The following is a 20,685-nucleotide window of genomic DNA, read 5'->3' on the forward strand; positions in this document are numbered from 1 at the left end:
AGTCCGCATTTTGAATAAAAATGCCTTTAAAAATACCTGACTCGACTCGCTTATCTAGTCTGACAACCGTTAAGATTGCGAGCGCACTGTCAGACGAACAAACTGATTCATTAGTAATCTAAATAGGTCCCAAACGGCCATCGTCGCGACTTAAGACTAGTTTTACGAGGTTGTAAAGCACGCGCCTCCAAAAAAACCCGCTTTAATTAAACTTCTCCCCCAATTAATACCGCTGATTTGTGGGGGTGTTAGCCGACGAGGTTTGCATGTTAATCTCGGCCACTTCTTTCGGCTTCCTTTGCGACTGCCGACTGCATCAACAATAACGCTAATAAAGAGGATCGTTCCGTTGCCATTACCGTCGTAATAAATTCACCGGGGGTAGTAATTCACCGTCCGGAGGCTAGGGGTGTGGGTGGACGCGTTTCAGCGCCCATCGATCATTTTTTCTTCTCGTATTATGTAAATACCCACATTACTGGAAGCCGGCGGCTTCGATTGTTCCGTTCAGGTCTTCCGACTAACTGTAGATGAAAGTCGGGGGGCTGCGGAGTCTCCTTGCGGCACTCCCACTCGTCAGTCGAGAGTGCGGTGTTTAATCGAGCCATCTTTTCAGATGAACAAGCTGGGCGAGAACGACGCAGGCGACGCCGACTCCGACACCGAGGACCCGGAGCAGCTCCTCAACGAGTGGCTGGGCGAACTCCACACCTTGACCGGGGTGAGTCTTTGCATTTCTCACGGTGACAGCAAGGATGAGACAACGCGATCGTGTTTCATTTTGTGCTTCTTGTTGTCCCAACATCGAACCAAAAGGATTCATTAATCCTTCGGTATTGCCACCGTTCAAACACACCAACGGCAGACGTTACGTGGCAGAAATTTAATAAAGTCCAGCCGGGCGGGACTATATAAATCATCGAGATTGGTTCGGTGATGCTGGAATTTTACTCATTATCTTCGATATTGTCCGACGGATTTCGGAGGCTCGCGCGATTTTTCGTTCGATCACCCGCGACAGGTCCACCGAGGGAGCGCAGCTTTGCACTTTTCAAAACGAAATCGATGCGGACGAGAAGTGGACGTCACGTGACCGATTCTCGTATGCGTTTGCAAGGGGCGCGAACCCCGCCCCATCCACATCTGGTCATTTGTTGTCCGTGTGTACTCGGGAATTGGCCGAAAGTGCACTCGCGACAGCGTCGAGTAGTTCGTTCACGTTTTCGCCGAGTTAAAAATATCTCGCATGTGTCGAGCGAAGGGGCCGGAAGGAAACATCTGCGGCGACACATTTGCGAATGTGTCGATAAACGATAACCGCAACGAACTTGCCATCCGTCGATTATTACAATGGACCACCGGTGATGCCGGAAGTGGGTCCGCGTATTTGCAAGATGTCCTCGACTGGGCGCCGCGGTCGTGATTGCGCATCGAATCCCGCGATTAGAGACAGTCTCTGTCCATTATCCTCGTTAGCGGCGTCGGGTTTTGTCTCGTCGCCGGACAACAGGACGGCGGTCCGCCTCACACGACTCATCGCCGTTGGAAACGAGGCGTCGAGCCGTACGCAAATAAGGAAGTGAGATCGTCGACGTCGATTTCGTAATTGAATCGCCGACATCAGAACAACCGTAGATCGAAAGCGGGCGATAAGGACCGGCCTTTGCGCCCCACGATCAGCGTTTTTATTGATAACGTAATCAAGTTTGAGTGACAGACGCCGCATTAGGAAATGGAAACGTCAAGATGCTTAATGCCGATCATAATAGAGCCAGTGTGCGCGCGTGTGACTCCCACAAAGATTAAATTCCACGGTCGCACGCCCTCGGGGATGAGGCGGCGGCGGCGGCGACTGACACCCCCGGCGACTAATGACGGGTCATTAAAAAAGGGTTGGTCGGATGACTTAGCGCCCATTGTGTTTTTGTGGCCCGCGCACCTACAAAAGGCTCGGATTTATCACGAGGTGTCACCGGCGAGGGGAGCAAAAAAGACGAGTGCTTAATGCACGAGGCGCTGAAGGAGCGCATCCGGGAAGCTGTGCCGTACCTCGCATATTAATAACGCTTAGCGCCGTAATCAAATTTGATCAGAAAACAACGGCGAGGAGGGCTCCTCTTCGGTGCATTGTTTATTATTCGAAGCGCAGGTGGGTATTAACGGGCGACCGTCGTGAGAATCGTCACAATAAACGGGGATTATCGGCGTCCCTGTTTAAAGTCCGGGTGATAAATTGGAGAAGTTGAGGAGTCGGGACTCGATTTATTCGGTGAAAGGTCGGATTTCGGAGGATGTTTCAGTTAAAATTCTCTCCGTTCCGTTTTACTACGAGGGCAACCGACGGTCGTTGGAGGCAGCCCACGCCGCCACTGCCTCCGATGGAAATTAACCGGCGAGTTCGCGATCGCTGGACAAGATGCAACTTTAATCAGAGTGCCGTTACACGCACTGAATAAACATCTCCATCAGGAAACGAGTTGTTGATTGAGCGTACAGTGATCGGTCCATTTAAGGATTTTCCAATAGCACTCACCTACCTTGCCGCGGGGTAATTTCTTCAATTTACCTCCGCGGTGGACCCTCGCGTAAGAAAATCAATGGCGCAAACACCAGCTGACGTGTGTCGCGGTAATCGACGTGAATTATGTGGCGACACCGTTGCGAAATCGGTACCAAAGTCCGGACGCCATCGTTGCAATTAATGCAGTTATCGGATTGCGTAAGTCTTCGATTAGTCGATTCGGGCAAGAAGTCGCACCATCGATTGTCGCATTTCTTTGGGCCCGTTTTCGAATCCTTGGCGAATTATTTATTGCACCGACCCAGTTGCGTGAAACGTGCCGAAAATTCCGCCCTTCGTTAAGATCCTAATCGGCACGTTTTTACCCGCTACTCGCCCCCGCTATTTACACATTCGAAGGGCAAACACATCCCTCAATCCCGACGAGTGTCTTCACGCCGTCGAGTACGTGCTCGTCGGCGGCGATTGCACTTTTCGCATCGTGCACTTAAACTGCCTTTCGCGGGTGTTGCGCGACAGGATTTCGAGGAGCTTCCGGAACTTAACAACACAATGTGTTGATGTGCGATCGCCGAATTAAATTGGAACCGAGCCGCACACATGCACCACCGCAGGAATTTTCAGGGGTAAATATAGAGGTTTGACTTGCCGGAATGGCCTGTCCTGGCAGCGCAAATATGCCGTAAAAAACGGGAGCGTTGTTGTGCGGTGGGCAACCAGTAATACAGCGCGGCCGTCGAATCGCCCGGGAGATTCGCAGGGCTGTCGGGGTGAGTTTGTCACCACCACATTGAGACATCTTATCTCGACAATTGAAGCCGGGATCGATAGGAGGGCGCGCGTTGCAACATTGCACTGGAGCCCCTTCGCGGAAACGAAGCGAGCTCGACTACCCGTTCGTGCAAGAAAAACCAACAACATAATAAAAATCGAACGATTCGCTCCGGTTCGCGTTAAATGAACCGTGGCGTAATGAATCCGGCAATAAAACGTCTCTGGTTTTTTTTTGTAACAACCCCCGAGAAACACGGGTGGCGGATCCGACGAGAAACTTGTTAAAAAGTCGTGGTTTAATTTTTGTTCCTGGCCCCGTTTAATTATCTCGCCGACACTTCATCAAAGCAACCGACGAGCTTTCGGATTTCGGGAAAGACGCGCAAATACCGCAGGCGGGGGTGGCTCGCCTCCTCGCGGGCGCCGAAATCGGATCAGTTTTCTAAAGTGTTCGGATTCGTAATTTACTTTTGTCCGTCGACGAACGGTTAACGATTTGATTCTTCGACGTTTCGACAGCCCCGGTCGAGACACAAAGAAAGCATCCGCTGCCGAAAACAAGGCTTTTTTTTCTTCTCTTCGCAGCGTTTATTGCCGCGGCGAGGATTGACATGATGAGGCAATGTCGCTGTGTTTAATTGAAAAGTGTCCGCCTTTCGACACGGTCTCGTGAAAGGAAAAAAACTTGTTAATGGGTTATTCAAATCGACGCCGGAGTTGCATAACGCGGCGGGACCGGAGAATTCGCCACAGTTCTCACCTTGAAGAGGCGATAAAACCCCAGACTAGGCCGTCCAGTGGGGAGAAGAAACAAACAAGACGTCAGCATTAGAGGGCCTGATGTCGGTCTGCTATTATTAGACTGGGGGTGGGTCGCCCCGCCGCAGCCGGTCCGGAAGATCAAAGTCGCATTTCCAGAGAGACATCGTTATGGGTTTGCCTAAGTGAAAGATAAGACGGGACGGGTCTTATCTGTCTTGCACGTGGCGATACGGTGGAAGGTGCGATTGGGGTGGCATCCCCGCTTAGATTTTACATTCTCGGATGTCAACAAGACGATGCTCGAGCGCACCTGCACCCATCGAACTGTCTCATTGTGTTTTGTTGGTTCCGGTGCATTGCTAATATTGCGGACGATGCTCCGCCCCACTGCACCCTCTTAGTCTAGTGCTTCCGACGTATAAATCGCATTTCTTCCATTAAAAACGGATCCGTAAATCACGCCGGGGCTCAATCCTCTCCGGTCTGATGCACCCAAACATCCCCCGTTCGACGGATATGAATAAAAGCGAAGTTGTTTTCGCAAGAAAACTCATCTGTTAGGTCCCCCTCAAGTGCAATTTCCATGCGTCATCCGCCATTGTATTTTTTCGGGAAACGGAAACTCGCCGCCGTTCAGATTAAGGAATTAACAAAGGGGGGCGGGCAATTAAATTTAATTGTACTTATAATTCGTCGTAATCTAATCGCCTCCGACGTTATTATTAACTCAAACACATAAAGCACGAATTTTTCCGATAATGTCGGACGCACGCAACCCCCATAACGGGATTATGGGGCGCACTTGCGACTGTCCTACATGTCCGAACGCCATAACGATAAATATTTCGGCGCGTTATCGTCGCCATTCGAACGTTTTATTACATTTTTCCATTTGCCGGCCCGATCGGTGCTCTAATAAGTCCGGTGGAAGTGAGAATTCTCCGGGAGGTTTCTGCCGTGCCGGAAGAGGCGATCGATTCCGCGATGAATCGGAGTGGTTCAGTGTGGCATCGGGGGTGCATCGTGCACGAGATAATGGCGCTTTGTTTAGCCGAGCAACGTCCGTTGTCGCGTGTTTGCAAATTTCCGAAACTCTGGCCTCGTTCAGATGAACTCGGTTTAGACGAATCGCTCTTGTCCGAGGGGCAGGCGAGACCTGTTGTCCGCGCCACCCTCAAGATTTACGGGGGTAGGTTCGACCCCCTCGCGTCGATTTATCGACCAAGCTGCGAGTCGCGTGTCCGCTAAGCTCGTCCTAAATTATTTATCGGTTCGCGTTAATATTCGAGATTATTTACTGTTGGCACGGCTCTAAAGACCGTGTTATGCAAATTTCGGACTGACACAAATGCGCCTTATACATCATAATTATGTCTGTCACGTGTTCGGGGTTGTATCGGGGTAAAGTTCGCCGATGTTAGATGGCGGCGATTTTTCACAAAGCGCTCCGAAAGTTTGACGGTTTTAACGTCGACCGGTTATTCCACCCGCGAGGGTGGCGTGCAGCGTTGGTTGCCTGATTTGATCGAATTAACGTCCGGTACGCAATGGTTGCACTTCCCCCGATCGGACAATCTGGTATCCAGAGCCGTTCGTTTACGCTCCCCCATTCCGTCAGTGAAGACAAATCGAGGCGATCCTTCTCAATATTCGCTAATTACACGAAATCCAAGATTTACGTTGTTGCAGACGGAAGATCGGGACTTAATTGGAACGGCACTCGGGGGAAATATCTCTAATGGTGAAAGAAACGTCGTCGCGGGTAAACAATAAAGAATCGCGTCGACGGCGGTGCGAAGGCGGCGGTGTCTAATGGAAAGACATATTTCAGCGCGACGCTCGTGTAATTACGTTATGACGAGATCCAGACGGGGTCGTGAAAAGTCAAAATCGGGTGGTTTCGAGAACCGTTCTCGAAAACTTCCGGTTCCGTTCGATTTTCGCGTCCAGGGTTCATCGACGGGTTCGATTGGAGATTCTCGTGGTGCTTCGCGATATCCCTTGGAGTATTTTCAAGTAGGCGTGCACAAACATGCATCTAGATAAGAGGCTATTGCTCTGCCTAGGCGCCGGTCGGAGCGTTCTTCGGTAAAAACTCTTCGGATTTCGCGATAAGCCATCGGAAAACGGTGGAGAAAGGCCGGCAGTGCGTCATCCGCTAATTGAACGGCCGTGTGTGCTGGCGCGTGCGACAGCGACGCCGAGCAACGCGACTTGTCAACCATCTCCGCTCTTGGCTCGACCGAGCTGAGCGTATTTTTAATCCCGAAAGGGTGCCGGTTCGGTTGTGACAGCGTTCGTCGTTCGATGTTTTTTCCAGTTGTGTCGCGGCACAGTTTCCAATTAAAAATGTCTTCTAATCACCGGACCGGCCGCATCATGATAAACGTTTTATTACGTTTTCCCACATAACAACGCCGAGATAGGTGGGTTGATGCAGATAAACACAAACTCGGAACGAAAACTACATCATAACGTCGAGGGTTCTCTATTATGCCCGTGTTTCGTACGCGCTTTACCTCCATAAAGAAATTATTTTATGGCCGCGGGGAAGATGCTCGGAGTTGTGTGATGCACGGGAAGCGACGAACGTTGCGGACGGAAAAAATACAGACGAACCCTTGCGGTGCTCATTATCCCTTATTGGGATGATCGTTTCGGTTCGTTGTAAAGATGGCTCTTTAAAGGCGATAAACGTTAATAAATGGAGTCTAGGATGCAGCGGCGGCTCGTGGATGAAGATGTGTGTGCGACGAATGTGGTGCGGCTTCCCGTACTCGGCCACCCAAAGAATAGTCAGATGTCGCTGTTCAATTAGTAAATACAAAACTGTTGCACTCTAATTAGTTTTAGATAGGGTACACTGCAGTACTGGAATGAGTTCGCATACGACACACGTTACTCGTTACCTTGTTGTTGTTCAGTATGGTAAACGTGAGGACGTGATAGTTTTCGTAACTGGCTTCATCTATGTAACAAAGGTCATCGGCAAGCCGTACTGGATGGAGCTATCGGTTGACCTGTAGAGCGGTTTCGCGTTGTTGGTTGCATACCCGTACCCGTTTTGTTTCGTCTCGCCGTGTCTGCCTAGTTGTTGTTCTTTATTTAATAAGTGAAGTTAGAATTTTTAAAAAGGATTCGTAAGAGATGTAGATGTACAGTGTGGAATAAAATGATCTACATCTAGTTACCTTTGGAATTTTTGCGCATGTAAATTTTCCTGTACCGCTCTACTTTTTTTTTCGAAGTGCCGAACTATTAGTTCTCTCAATAAATGTCATCAATCAATTGTTACAATTTACTAAATTGAATTAACAAACGTTGGTGGCCACTTTCAACACTAGCTGTGACTTGCTTTTGTTAGCTCCTTTTTAATTTCAATCTCAACTTTGCATTCTTATCATCCCTTCGCAATAAATCACATTTGGAATTTGGATTAATATTTTGAGGTTAGGCTTCCTTTTTTTTGTAGAGCGGCATTTCGTATTTTTACAAGGGTAATGCAAAAGTAACTAAAGTCCATTCAAAAAACATCTGGATTGTCAAAATCAAAATTGCAGTTAACCAACCTAACAGTTAAATCACTAGTTATTTTCATATTGCCCAGTTGTCATCTATGATTTTTTAATTTTTCAAACTACATATTCATTTGTTTAAATTGACATTGTCAAATAAATTGCAAAATTAAAGTGCATTCAAAAAACATCTGGACTGTCAAACTCAAAATTGCAGTTGTTAGGTTGGTTAAATCACTAGTTATTTTCATATTGCCTAGTTGTCATCTATGGTTTTTTTAATTTTTCAAACTATTCATTTGATTAAATTGACATTGTCAAATAAATTGCAAAATTATTTAAGTGTATTTTGTAAAAAGGTTCAAATGGAAAGTTCAAAACGAACTAGGGTGGTTCTACTGGCGCGAGAAAAGAGGGCCATAATAAATTATTATGAGGAACAAACAAAAAAGTGATAATAACGGGAAGAAATTACAAATTTGCTCCAAAGCCGCTCCAGTATTGTTAACTATGTAATAATAATTTGTGTTCGTTCTTCTGATTCACAAATCAAAATTTTGCAGATAAGTGTTAATCAAATGTTAAATAATTTTCTTCTGATTCTGAATAAATGAAACAGATTAGTTTATTTTGGATGATTTTGGTTGTTGTTTAATTTGTTACCTGTTTTCAGTTTGTCGTGTGTTTTTTATAAACTTTATTAAATTGCTCCAATTCATTTAGTTGCTGCATTTCACTTCAAGTGTTCGAAGCAATGAATGATTCAAAACATTTTTAGTTCAATAATTAAAAATGAAAACATAACCTAAATATGTTTTGTAACTAGATTTTGATGTCGGTACACTCTAGCGAAATTTTTTTATACCCAAGTACAGTCAAAACAAGCATTTTATTTAAAAATTAATTTTGACAGTCCAGGAGTTTTTTGAATTTACTATAGATGTAAATCATTTTATTTCACACTGTATAAGCCGTTCACGAATGTTTTAAACACGCAGCAGGCCGAGATATTTTTTTGTTAGATTGGCGTCAGGTCCTGTCATATGACGTTTCGTTTTTAAATATTCGCATTGTTGTCAATTCCGTCATTAATTTAGTTAATAAGAATTTACCCAGAACTGCCCTACAAATACATAATTATGTATGTTTTATTTCAATACACTATCCCACCTCCACCCGGCGGCACGGCAATTTTGCCGGAGTACATACACTATTACGGATATTACTATCAAGTAATAGTGCAGTGCTTATCAACATAATTACCGGCGTCTTGCCTCCGCATTTTGACTTTGTTGTGTATTATGTTCTGTGTCAATGTTAAGGAACTTCCTCACGATGTGACATGAGTATAATAATATACCTTTTTGAATTTCAACTACCAATGTGTTATCTAAATCCAGAATTTTTAAATTTTTAAAAAGAGATTGCGGTACTATTCCCGTTGCTGAAATTACAAGTGGTAAAATCGAAATTTTTTCTAAACACCAAAGATTTCTCATAGCAACGGACAGCTCTAAATATTTATTAATTTTTGTGTTATATGTCTGTGTTATATTATGTGAATTTGGAACAGCTATATCTAAAAGATATGCTTGCTTTTGTTGTTTATTTAAAATTATAATGTCTGGTCTGTTATGTTTAATATGAATGTCAGTTAAAATTGTTCTATCAAAATATAACTTGTAACTGTCATTTTCCAAACAACTTTCTGGTGCATAACTATAATGTGGTTGTGTATTCTTTAATAAATTGAATTTAACAGCTAAATTCATGTGTATAATTTTAGCGAATATATCGTGTCGTTTTTTATATTCGCTTTGAGCCAAAACGGTGCAAGAAGAAATGATGTGTTCAATTGTTTCCCCTTCAGTTCCGCAAATCCTACATTTATCAATTATCGATTGTAAACCGCATATGTGTTTTTTATAATTTCTTGTATTTATAACACGATCTTGTATTGCAAATATAAAACCCTCCGTCTCAGGGTGAATATTTGATTTCTTAAGCCATGCATGAGATGCCCGAATATTAACTTCTGGTTGTTCCAGTTCTTTAAAGTATCTCCCATGTAAAGACTTCTGTTTTATATTTGCTATTGTGTCAGGTATATTTGGCTTAACAATGTCTGAAATTATATTATCACTTAAATTTAAAGGTGTGTAGCCTTTATCGGCTGAAACCAAAGCATTGAAAAAGGTGTTATCACGAGCTCTATTGAGGAAATAATTTTTTAGTGAAGCAATTTGATTTTTTAGCAGTATTTCTAGATTTGAAAAACCCCTACCACCGTTTTCGCGTGGTAAATTAAATCTTTCAATAGCAGATTTAGGATGGTGTTTACTAAATTTTGTAAAAAGAACTCTAGTTTTAATGTTTATGTTCTGTAAATTAGTTTTGGACCATTTTATAACACCGAAAGAATAGGTCAGTAATGGAACAGCATATGTATTAACTGCTTTAATTAAATTATTACCGTTTAATTTTGATTTTAAAATAGATTTAATTCTTAAATAAAATTGCTTTTCTAAATTTTCTTTTATAATTGAGTGTTGAATATGATTTGATTGATTAATACCTAAATATTTATAAAATTCTCCTTTATTTAAATTTTTAATGATTTCTCCTTCTTGAGTTATATATTCTAAATGTTCGTAATGACCGCGACATATTGATTGCATTTTACACTTATCAATACCAAAACTCATCCCAATATCATTTGAGAAATTTTCAGTTATTGTTAGTAAAGATAAAATGTGATTCTTTTTTGATGCATAAAGTTTTATGTCATCCATATAGAGAAGGTGATTTAATTTGGATAGTGTGGTATTATTAAGTCTAATATTGAAACCATATCCAGTGCTATTTAATAGATTTGTCAAAGGATTAATGGCTAGACAAAACCATAAAGGACTTAAAGAATCTCCTTGATAAATCCCCCGTTTAATTTGAATAGGCTCGGATTTTAATTTAGTATTGTTTATTGATAAATTTAAAGTAGTTCTCCAAAATGTCATAACATGAGATAAAAAGTTAATCAAATCCAAATTAATTTTATAAATTTTAAGAATTTTAATTAACCATGAATGTGGTACTGAATCATAGGCTTTTTTGTAGTCTATGAATGCGGTATAAATATTTCTATTATTTTTTCTAGCTTGTTCCATTATTACCATATCTATTATGAGTTGTTCTTTACAACCAAAACACTCTTTAACACAACCTTTTTGTTCTTCATTAAGTATATTTAATTTTTGACAATGGTCGTAAATTATTACTTTAATGCAAGATGTCATAATTTTATAAATTGTAGGCAGACATGTGATTGGCCTATATTTTGATGGATTTTTAGTATCGGAATCTTTTGGTTTCAGATATGTTATACCATGGGCCAAAAACTCTGGAAATGTGTTAGGTTCCCTAATAAATCCGTTAAAGTGATCAAGTAAGCATTTATGAATACAAGTAAATTTTTTTAACCAAAAGTTATGAATTTGGTCACCTCCAGGGGATTTCCAATTATGTGAACTATTAATATTTTTAACTAAAATTTCAAGGCTAATTTGAATATGATGTCGATTATTACTATCTGGTATATCATTTTCTAAATGAGGAATCCATTCGGCCTGATTATTAAATTGAACTTCATTTGACCATATGTTTGACCAGAATTCTTTAATTTCGTTTATATTTGGTGTACCATTATTAGTTTGAGTTTTATTATCTGCTAAATTTTTGTAAAACAACTTCTCATTATTTCTAAATAGTTTGTTTTCAAATTTCCGTTGTTTATTATTTTTATATCTTTATTGTTCCTAATGCGTTCAATTATTTAAAAAATGTAACAACCAATGGAACAACCGGTTGAATTATAACCTAAAATAGATTTATTATTATGACAAATCACAATACTGCCAACTAAAATGACAGATTTTCATAGATAGTCCGAATTTGAAACAATCGTGAATAGTATTTATAATTAATAAAATATTGATGGTTCTGAGAAACAATGAAACGTTTGAAAAGATTCGAAAAACTTTTCGTAATTTCGTAATGAAGTATTGTTTTTTTTTTTTGTCCACCAATTAGAGATGGAGATTATGGATAAAAACTGTCGAGTCCCAGTACATCGGACACGTCACTTATGCTTAGCCTTAATTGTGCCAGGAAGAACGAACAAATAAAACTCGGTCCGACAGTGAATAGAAGACTGATTACGAAACATTTCGAGTATTTGAAGCTTCTCCGTTCCCCTTGCCTCCTGCGCACCGCCGGCCCTCTTTCAATTAATTAAAACCCGATCGAGTTGTGTCCTTTGAGGTTTACTCCGGACGCTTCCTGTTTTCCCGTCTGCGATTTCCTAATTGCGCAGACCACCGAGGAACCGTCCGTAATCGTTTCCGTCGTAATTGCATCCCATTCTGGCGTCACTCGCCCATCGACACCAAAACCAACAACGCTCCCGACAATTCTCCCATTCATGAGACCAGATCTAAGAAAACACTTGTGCGTTGAACCCAATCGGTTCGAGTGCGGGAGGGCATTATTTATTCCTATTTATTTCGTTCTCTTCATCTGTCAGACGCACCGACCTCTCCGGTTCGATTGCGCGGGCGAAATTCAATTCTTCGAGCATCGCGCTCTTCGACACCGTCGAAGATGGGCCCCGTGTTTGCGCCGATATTAGCGCCTCCTGTTCGAAAGATTTACAAGGTTCGGGGCGGAGGTCGGGTTTTATGGGGGCGGCTTGCGAATTTGCAAGGTGAACGGAGGGATCAGAGGTGCACCGAACGGCGACCCAGTGGAACTCCACGCCCGGAAGGAAGAAGCGTTTTTATGTTGGTTTTTGTCGCGTGGGATCGAATTACTTCTCGAATTCAATCGTCCGTTCGTTTCCGATCGCTTATCGCGCTTTATTCCAAATATTATCATTTTTTATTGTGGATTTAAGTGTTTACCAATACGTTGCCTGCAGTAAAAATGGTTTCCCCCGAAACGTTGATGTTTTATAAATTCAAAAGCATTTAAGCGAGCGACTCCAGAAAAAGGAACTTACTCGGTCTGCTCGACAGGATCCTTTTCATATATAAAAGCTGCATAAATCTATCGAAATAACGAAACAGAGCTTTGTGAAAGAAGCGAGACGCGCTCCCTTTCAGACTATCTGAATTCCCGACCGAATCCTTTTATCTTTTCATAACGAGATGAATCTCTGATTTTTTTTTCGCTTCGGATCTCGTTTAATTAAAAATCGAACCGTGTTATTCTCAGCTCTTTCACGTTGATCGATCGGTTTCTGTATAAACACGGTGATAAACCGCAAGAAAACTTCCTGTCCTATTTCGACCGGTTTATTAATACGTTGTGAAAGCTATAAATCAATAGATATAACGATAAAAATAGCTCGTGTCGGGACCTTGTCGATAAACGAACGTGTTCGATCAGACGGTCGAGGAACCTTCGATTTTCATTAAGAAAGGTGGTCCCGAGGACACTCCTTGATGCACCCCGGATTGCAATCACCACCGTTGCATGCGCTCCAACAAATCCACGTCTGTTCGTTTTTCGCCGAACTGGCACAAGATATTGCCTGAGGGAATAATAAAAAGTTCGTGGCTGGTGCATTTGCTAAACTTTGGCCGTTTGCGAGAGTTTCCCGGCCATCTCGTTGATCTCATGCGAACTTGATTGATACTCGTGGAAGCGGGGGCGAAAACTCTAATCTGATTGTTGGAAAACTCGAGCTTTTAGCGGTGGGAAATAATGAATAAGAAAGCTCTCCGATCACACCGGAGAGCTTTCTTCCCAAGGTTTCGTTTTCGAAAGTTGCGGTCATCGTCGATGTTATGGGGCGCAATGCGCGTTTAGATAAGCGACGAGTCGGAAAATGTGCCAATGGCGATAAAGGGGAGAAAAATTGGTAAAAAACTCGCCGCGCGATACATTTTTAATGTGTCAAATCGACAAGCGATTGCGAAAGCAGCCGCATTGCGGTCGCATAATTGCCACACCAGCGCCAACTCGGACAATTCGCCAATTGCAGTTCCAATTGACCAATTGTTCGCGGTCATTTTCCCCTATTAGACGGCCCCGACTATACGTCGACGCCACAAATCGAAACGCGTTTCTATATATAGCCATCTTGATCAAAGGAATCCTATTGATTGAGCCGCCGAATAAAAACAATTGTACTTTGTACGTGGGGCTACGTGATCGTTCGAATTGAAGCGCGTGTGCGTCACGTGTCGAAACATCGAAGCTGTTGTCGTTTCCTGTCGTATCGACTCGTCGTTCAGACTTCCCGTCGAGAGATGGCGCCAGGATTCGATGTTGAATTCTTTGGATGTTGGCTCCGTCGCACGTGTAAATCTTGATCAACGTCGCATATAATTAATTTTGTTAAGTGGCCAGTTACGTTCGGATTTATACAACAGGTGCGTCGAACTAATAACAGGATGCGGATTTCGTAACAAATTGCCGCAAAAATCGGTCCAAGTCGGTCGCGGTGGGGAGAAGAGACGGTGGAGATTTCGGTAATAAAGCTGCACCTGCGACAGGTGCTACTGAAGCGAAACCTGTCGGCGACACGGAAGATTTGTTTTTTCGAAAGGAAAGGAGAGGTGTTCCGGGGTGGTGGCAGCAGGGCCCCTCCACCCCTAGATGCAAAGGAGCAGGTGCGAAGCGGTTGCATCTTGCAAGGCGGCGGCGTAAATGAAGACGAGACCGATTTTCCGAACGGCCCCGCTTGCATATTCATCAAGATTGTTGTTAATATTTATAAGGCGATTTCAATGTGTTCAACATCTGCTGGTGGAGAAAAAATTCGATTGGCGACCATGTGGAAATGTAATAACAAATGCCTCCAGGGTCGAATGCGAAAATTGCCACATGCAGGAGGCGAGAATCTGACGCGTGAGCACTGATACACAAAAGAGCAGGAGGCGCTGTTGAGGTCGGGGAATTAGTCACACGAGTTTAGATTGGCGGAGTTGGTAGGAGTTTTAGGGCTTTTTTGACTCGGGAGAGAAGGGTTGAAACGGTTCCGTTCGCACCCCTCGACTCAAGACTAATTACCAAAGCAAAACAACGAAACCGAAGGAGGTGCAAACGCGACAAGCGTGCCGGGGGGTCGAAACAATCCGGTGGTCCAGTTGGCTGCGAAAAACAAAACTTGATTCGCAGATTGGTTCGTACGGTAATAACTGTCAAGTCGGGAATGGGTCAGATGTTAGTCCACTTTCGGGTCACATTCTTTCGCATTGTGATGAAAGAAAATAGCTGCGGGGCTCTGTCGCACGAGAATAATTATTGACCGAAACATTTGGAATATAGGATTTGAACCACTTTTAGTTCGTATTCACGTACGAGGCGACTTGCATGTTGCAGAAGCTACGTGTTGAAAGTTGGGGCGCTTTTGACGTCCAAGTTTTCTCTGGTCAATGGCACGAGTTGCAAATCTGTACGTCTGACCCAAATGCGTATTTACCGTCGGTTGTAAAATGCAGTTACGAGTGCAGAGAGGCGTCGGCCGAGCGGATGTAACAGGAAGTAGATGGAACGACTCCGGAATATTTTATCAATAACACATCCAAAGGCGGGTACGCGGGCCCCGTGCCTCGCATAATAAACCCCATTCAGGTGTATAATAATATCGGCGGAATTAGAGAAACGTGGCCGAAGAACCCGAAATTAAACGTGAAATTCAAATGAAGTGGTGATGCCGATTGATTTTTGATGAGGCCGGGCAGGCAGCACGTGCGCCACCTACGGCCTCGTCCAACACCGGCCCCCGGTGCAACATGCGTCACTTAAAACCGATCCCCCAGCCCCAGGTTCATTTTTCATCGTCAGCAGCCCCGAGTCGACGTTTCGCACCGACACGACCGTCATCAGCCTCGTTCGAATCGATCGCACGATCCGAAACGTTTGGGGGGTCACGTGTGGGAGGTTGGAGGGGTCGGACGCTTCCGACTTGTCGATTCGTACCAGGAAATGGGAGTTTTTCGCAGATAAGATACCACCAACGCAATTGGAAAATGTTTCGCGAATCCCGAACGAATATGCGAAGATTTCGATCGTGGACAGTTACGACAATCGAGTTTATGACATCCGGTGTTTGTTCCGCTGCGCCGTTTTGGACGGGCGAATGGGAAATATCGGAAAAGTCAAAGAGGACGATGAACCGAACGGTTCGAAATTTTGACGTTTGAATGTCAAATGTGGGAGTTTTTGGTTCGTTAAGTTTGCAAACGTGTCCGCCGTCAACTCGAAACGTAATCGAGGGTGAAGCTATCTCGGATATTTCGTTCTAATCACGAAAAGAGTCTCGTGATAGGTACTAAAATATTGTTTATGGCTCCTTTATCACCAGAGGTAAACAACCTCGTAATCACTCGGAACCCCATTTTGTGTCCGACACTTCGTCCAGTGGCGCAGGATGGGGTGGGTGTCGGGGGCTCCGTTCCTCCGTTGCCGCAGTTCTTCGACAACTCTCGACGAAGCCAGCTCCGCCACTGTCCCCAAAAATTTACAATAACTTCAATCGAAGTTATAAATTAGACATTATCTCCGATCTAAACGATTTTAATTTCATGACAGCTAAACCATCAGATATGGGCATCGGGCACGCTGGGGGTCATAAATCGCCCAGCGCCGATTATCTACCTAACCTATAGAGGAACGCAACAATCAATACATCACGGCCGTGCCCTATAAATCAATTGTGCATCCAGATAATGGATGTGGGGTATTTGTTTTCTGGTTGGGGAGGTCACCACCGCGCGTGTCTTCTCCACTAGACCGTGATCGTGACTAATAAAAAAACCCCGCCAGTGATTTGGCAAAGGAACTACTTCCGAACGATTTGTACTGACTCACCGTTTTAGTTTTATTAGATCTGGGTCTGGACGTTGACAAGTTAACGTCAGCGACGACAGTCGAAAATAAAAAAAAAGGACGACGTTATGGCTCGGTCGTCGGCAATAAACGAGCGCTCGCTGCCAAATTATTTTTAATAAGGACGAGATTTTCCCAAGAGAAGAAAGTTTTCCTGGAAGCTAACAAAAAATATTTACGCCTCGAACGACGTCTTCTTTGGGATTGTTGCCCTGTTCATTAAAACGCACTAGCGAGACGGTAGGCCCGGTCCCGGTGGTACCACATTAAATCACCATACAATGCACATGAGTCGCTCTGTGAGAGTAAATATACATTCTTTATTACTTGGACAAAGATGTGTGGGAGAGGTTTAAAATGTGGGTCACATAACGCTTCCGAACCGATAAAAAATCGAATTTCCATAAGCTCTGCGGAGATGATAGTTAGAGAGGAGCGCTAGTACCACCTTCTTTCCCACGGGGCATCGGCGAAATAAATTTTTTTAATCGGCGGAAACGATCAAAACGTGCTGAAACGAGACCGCCGGGCGGGGGCGGGGTGGTGCACCTTTAATATGATCATTATCCTAACGTGGCACAAAGCTGAGTAAAAGGTAAATTAAGTGCAGCAGGATGCAGCGGTGTGTGGCTCGTTAAAAAAGACGTCGTCGGTGCGGTCAGATATGAAATTTGTATTGTCCCAACCGGGTCGCTCGTGCGTGGACATGTCGAGGAGCGATATTCTTGACCGGAGGACTCCCCGGAAACGATTGCGTCGCCCACGGAATAAATACGATCGAACAAAGATAATTTGCGTTCATTTATAGATGAGATGGGCGAAGCGTGTACCGAATGGCAAAAGCGATCACGACAAGAATCACATTTCCTTTCGGCCATCGGCGCCACTCTAGTCTGATGGGTTCGCCTCTTGCAACATCCACACGGACCGTCGTAGGTGACTCTTAATTGGAGGCCTGGAAGGGTGTCGTGATGGACCAGGGCCAGATGTTGCTCCACTATCGGTGTCCATATGGCCCGGCAGCTGCCGACGAGATTGCGACAAGGAGGGAGGCGGGGGCACGGGGACAGGTGGCGCACGTCTAGGGCTCGTGCTCCTTTTCCTCCCGACAGGCAGAGAAACCCGAGCGGAAGTATCCGATTCAGAGTGCATCGGATTAATTAGCATCGGACGACGTCTCCGATCGCGTTCCTCGCTTTTCAATTAGGGGGCAGGTGCGGACGCCTCTTCGGCAGATGCGAACGGGGCAAGTCGACGACGACGTTTCGATTTCGTGGACCCAGACCCGGTCAGCGAACCGGCCGTCGGTTGCGTCAGGTCGCGTTGCAGAATTCTAATTTACGAGGAAAGTTGGACTGTTGCGAGGCTTCGGGGGGGCCAACTGCGAAAAATCGGTCGCCCGAAACGGCTTTAGTCGACGACTGTACTTCATAAAACCTCGTTCTGTGCCAAAGCGGGTTCGTGTTTTTGTCTCGGTCGACGACGTGGGGGAAAAACCGCGCTCCTCGTGGCACGATGCATTTCGCTTTCCTACCTTTACCTGTCCGTAAATCATGGAGGCGTTGATGTGCGCCGTCTCTGTCGGGCTCGCGGGGTCGGGCGCGGGGCGTCCTCCTCTTCGAGTCTTTTTCTACGACCACCGCGACCAGGTAAGGTGTGTTCGAGAGGTAACAGCACATGGTCAAGAGATTTTCATTAGTCGAACGGCAGCTGCGTGAAGAATAGCTTCTTTCGTTCGCTTTCTGAAACAGTTATAGTTATACGCGACCGGCATCGCCGCTACTAATAACAATAATTATTAAATGCGGCCCAGTTATCGGTGAGCATGTTTTGTGGCGGCAGTTTCCGTACAAAAACTGTCGAAGAGCACGACCAATACAGGATCGTCAAAGTCAACAATGCCCAAGTGAAAATTTTTCGATCGGTCAGCCTGTCCAAAGCGGACCGGCCCCAGAAGGTGTTCGTGTCGCCGCCGAGGGTGCCCCGGGATGGGAACGAAGCGGTAAGTGCCCGACACCCATAAACCGTGCGGTGGTGGTGCGGCGCATCTGGGAGCGCCCATAAAGCGCGTTTTTATTATTTGTCAAACTCTCCGACAATGCTCGCTTCTCTTCTCTCCCATGCAGGAATCCCGCGAGCTCCCCTCTCCAGACGCGTTGAACTTAAAATATCCAAAACCGAGTCCCCTTCGCGGCCCACCCGCACCCCAGCCCAGGGCCGGACCGGTCTCCGTCGTCCCGGCCACATCCTCGCGTCCACTTCCTCCGCCGGGAAAAACGGTCAAGGTTGCGCAACTGCCGCACGTAGACGGTCATTATTTTGACGCTTTTCCCGGTAGTCGACGATAATACGAAAAATCAACAAACGCGCAATCAGTTTCCTCCGCCGAGGACGGTCCTGCTGACTAATTCCCATCGGTGCGGCGTGGCTTATGATGCATCAGTCAGTCAGTTCAGCAAGCTCCGCCAGTTAACAAATGCCACACGAAACATGTGCAGGCGCGTCGTCTCCTACTCCACACGATCCTCCCGTTTTTGTGAGCGAACACGTGGGAACTAGTCGAAAAGGGGTGAAATGTCGTGGATACGCAGCAAGTCGAAGAGGAAGGCCGACGACTCGGACTCGGACGATTCGGTATGTTCCTAATTGGAGTTAATTGCGGGGTCTATCGGAACAATGGTGCCACTCAGATATGCAGGCTTCCTGCGAGGCGCGATAATGACTGACCACTTATCGCGAGGAAAAACTCCGGAATCTTCCAGGGCCAGGTGACGGGGCACGATGCACCACCGCCCCATCCCGTCCGATAACGACGACGGTCTTTCTTCTATTTTCGAACCGTGCGCCGCTGTCGGTTTATTTTTATTTGCGCCTGCTTCTCGTTTCTTTCGCACGTTGTTGTTGCACCGACGGAATTCCAGACATTTCTCCGTTCGGCCGTCATTCTCGCCATACTCACGTTGTCTGTGTAAATTTTGATATCTAACAGGAATGGCCGTGTCTCCCCCAGGACGTGCCCTATCGCTCTCCGGACGCTGCCTGTTCAAACAGAGTCTTTCCGAAACGGGGTGACGGCGCGGACCCCGTAGTAGTCATCCCCTATTCCGCCCCTGCACGATGACTCATCCTGTTGTTCGCAGACTGCACCAGGGGAGACGCGTCTCGGCGCCCCATTACCGCCGCCCTTTGCAGCTGCCGGTGACACATTTCCACCGGAAAAAACTTGACCGATCCGTTTCCTTTTCGTAGAAAGAACGACGAGTTTGCAGTTGCACAAGGGAACGGAACTGTTTATTTCTCTATTTTGATTTGACATTTACAATAGTTCACCGTCCACACGAGAGAGGGCGCAAAAACAGCGGTAAATTTAAAATTACACCACAGAATTTCCCATCGTTCACAAGGAAGTTTTGTTTAGCGAGCATTTCAAAACGCCGGGATTTTCCAGCGGATGGATTGGCAGGTGGTCGGTTGTGAAAACGCCAATTTGGGAAGATCGTCGTCCGCAGCAGGCAGGACTCTCGGTTGCTGCAACGTTTAATTAAATTGATGGCTTCATTATGTGGTGACAACCCGCATGGGGCCGGCGGTCCCACCGCGCGCGCGTAAACACCCGAAATTGGTGACATTTTTTTCCCGTGGCCGCTGTCGCCAACATCTGCGCTCTTGTGCAAGGTTCAACGGATTCGGTGTCAAGGCAATTACAGTAATGGACCTTTATCCGAGTCCACAACCACTTTATCAATTGGTCTTTATTGGTTTGTGGGCAGTCAATTAGCCGCCTCTCGATTTAAAGGCGCAAAACGCGAGAAGACGCAGGGTCGACGCCTCCGGGCGGCGACGCTACGACTCCCAACCAAAATAGAATGGGGTTCGAGGTGCGATGGCTTCCATCCCATCACCATCAGGACCAGCCGACACAAATTTCAGAACAAGTTCATTTCGGCGGTCGCTTACGCGTTTTTCGGCGACGCAATTTTCTTTCGTCACTTTTCGATTGCTGACGGGGAAATTTCAAAGTCCGCGTGCTGATTCTTCGTTTCCGCGTCTTCGCCGGCGGAATGTATGTCCGACGTCCGATGATCGCCGTTCTGTTCCGTCGGTTGTCCGGGTTTTATTTTGAAATGCCGACAGCAAAGAGAAACGAGATCCTGTATTTTCCGCTTCCAAAAACCGACGTTCTCACCCTCGCTCGACGTCTTCTCCGTCGAATTATTAGAC

General features: G+C 45.4%; 1 protein-coding gene across 5 annotated transcripts in view; it reads left to right on the top strand.

Moving 5' to 3' along the window:
• LOC138130622 (amyloid beta A4 precursor protein-binding family B member 1-interacting protein-like) overlaps nt 1-20,685 on the top strand; it is a 50,867-nt gene that overhangs the window by 19,922 nt on the left and 10,260 nt on the right. For 2 of the 5 annotated variants that reach the window (XM_069047203.1, XM_069047204.1), the window contains exon 2: nt 617-721. In XM_069047203.1, the coding sequence (XP_068903304.1) occupies nt 617-721 (105 nt within the window). Of the gene's footprint in view, nt 1-616; nt 722-17,759; nt 18,467-18,894; nt 19,099-20,685 lie in introns of those variants that run through there. The other 3 variants (XM_069047201.1, XM_069047205.1, XM_069047206.1) reach the window with 3 other exon arrangements.

Source organism: Tenebrio molitor, chromosome 5, assembly GCF_963966145.1.
Source record: "Tenebrio molitor chromosome 5, icTenMoli1.1, whole genome shotgun sequence".
In the NCBI taxonomy this organism is placed as follows: Eukaryota; Metazoa; Arthropoda; class Insecta; order Coleoptera; family Tenebrionidae; genus Tenebrio; species Tenebrio molitor.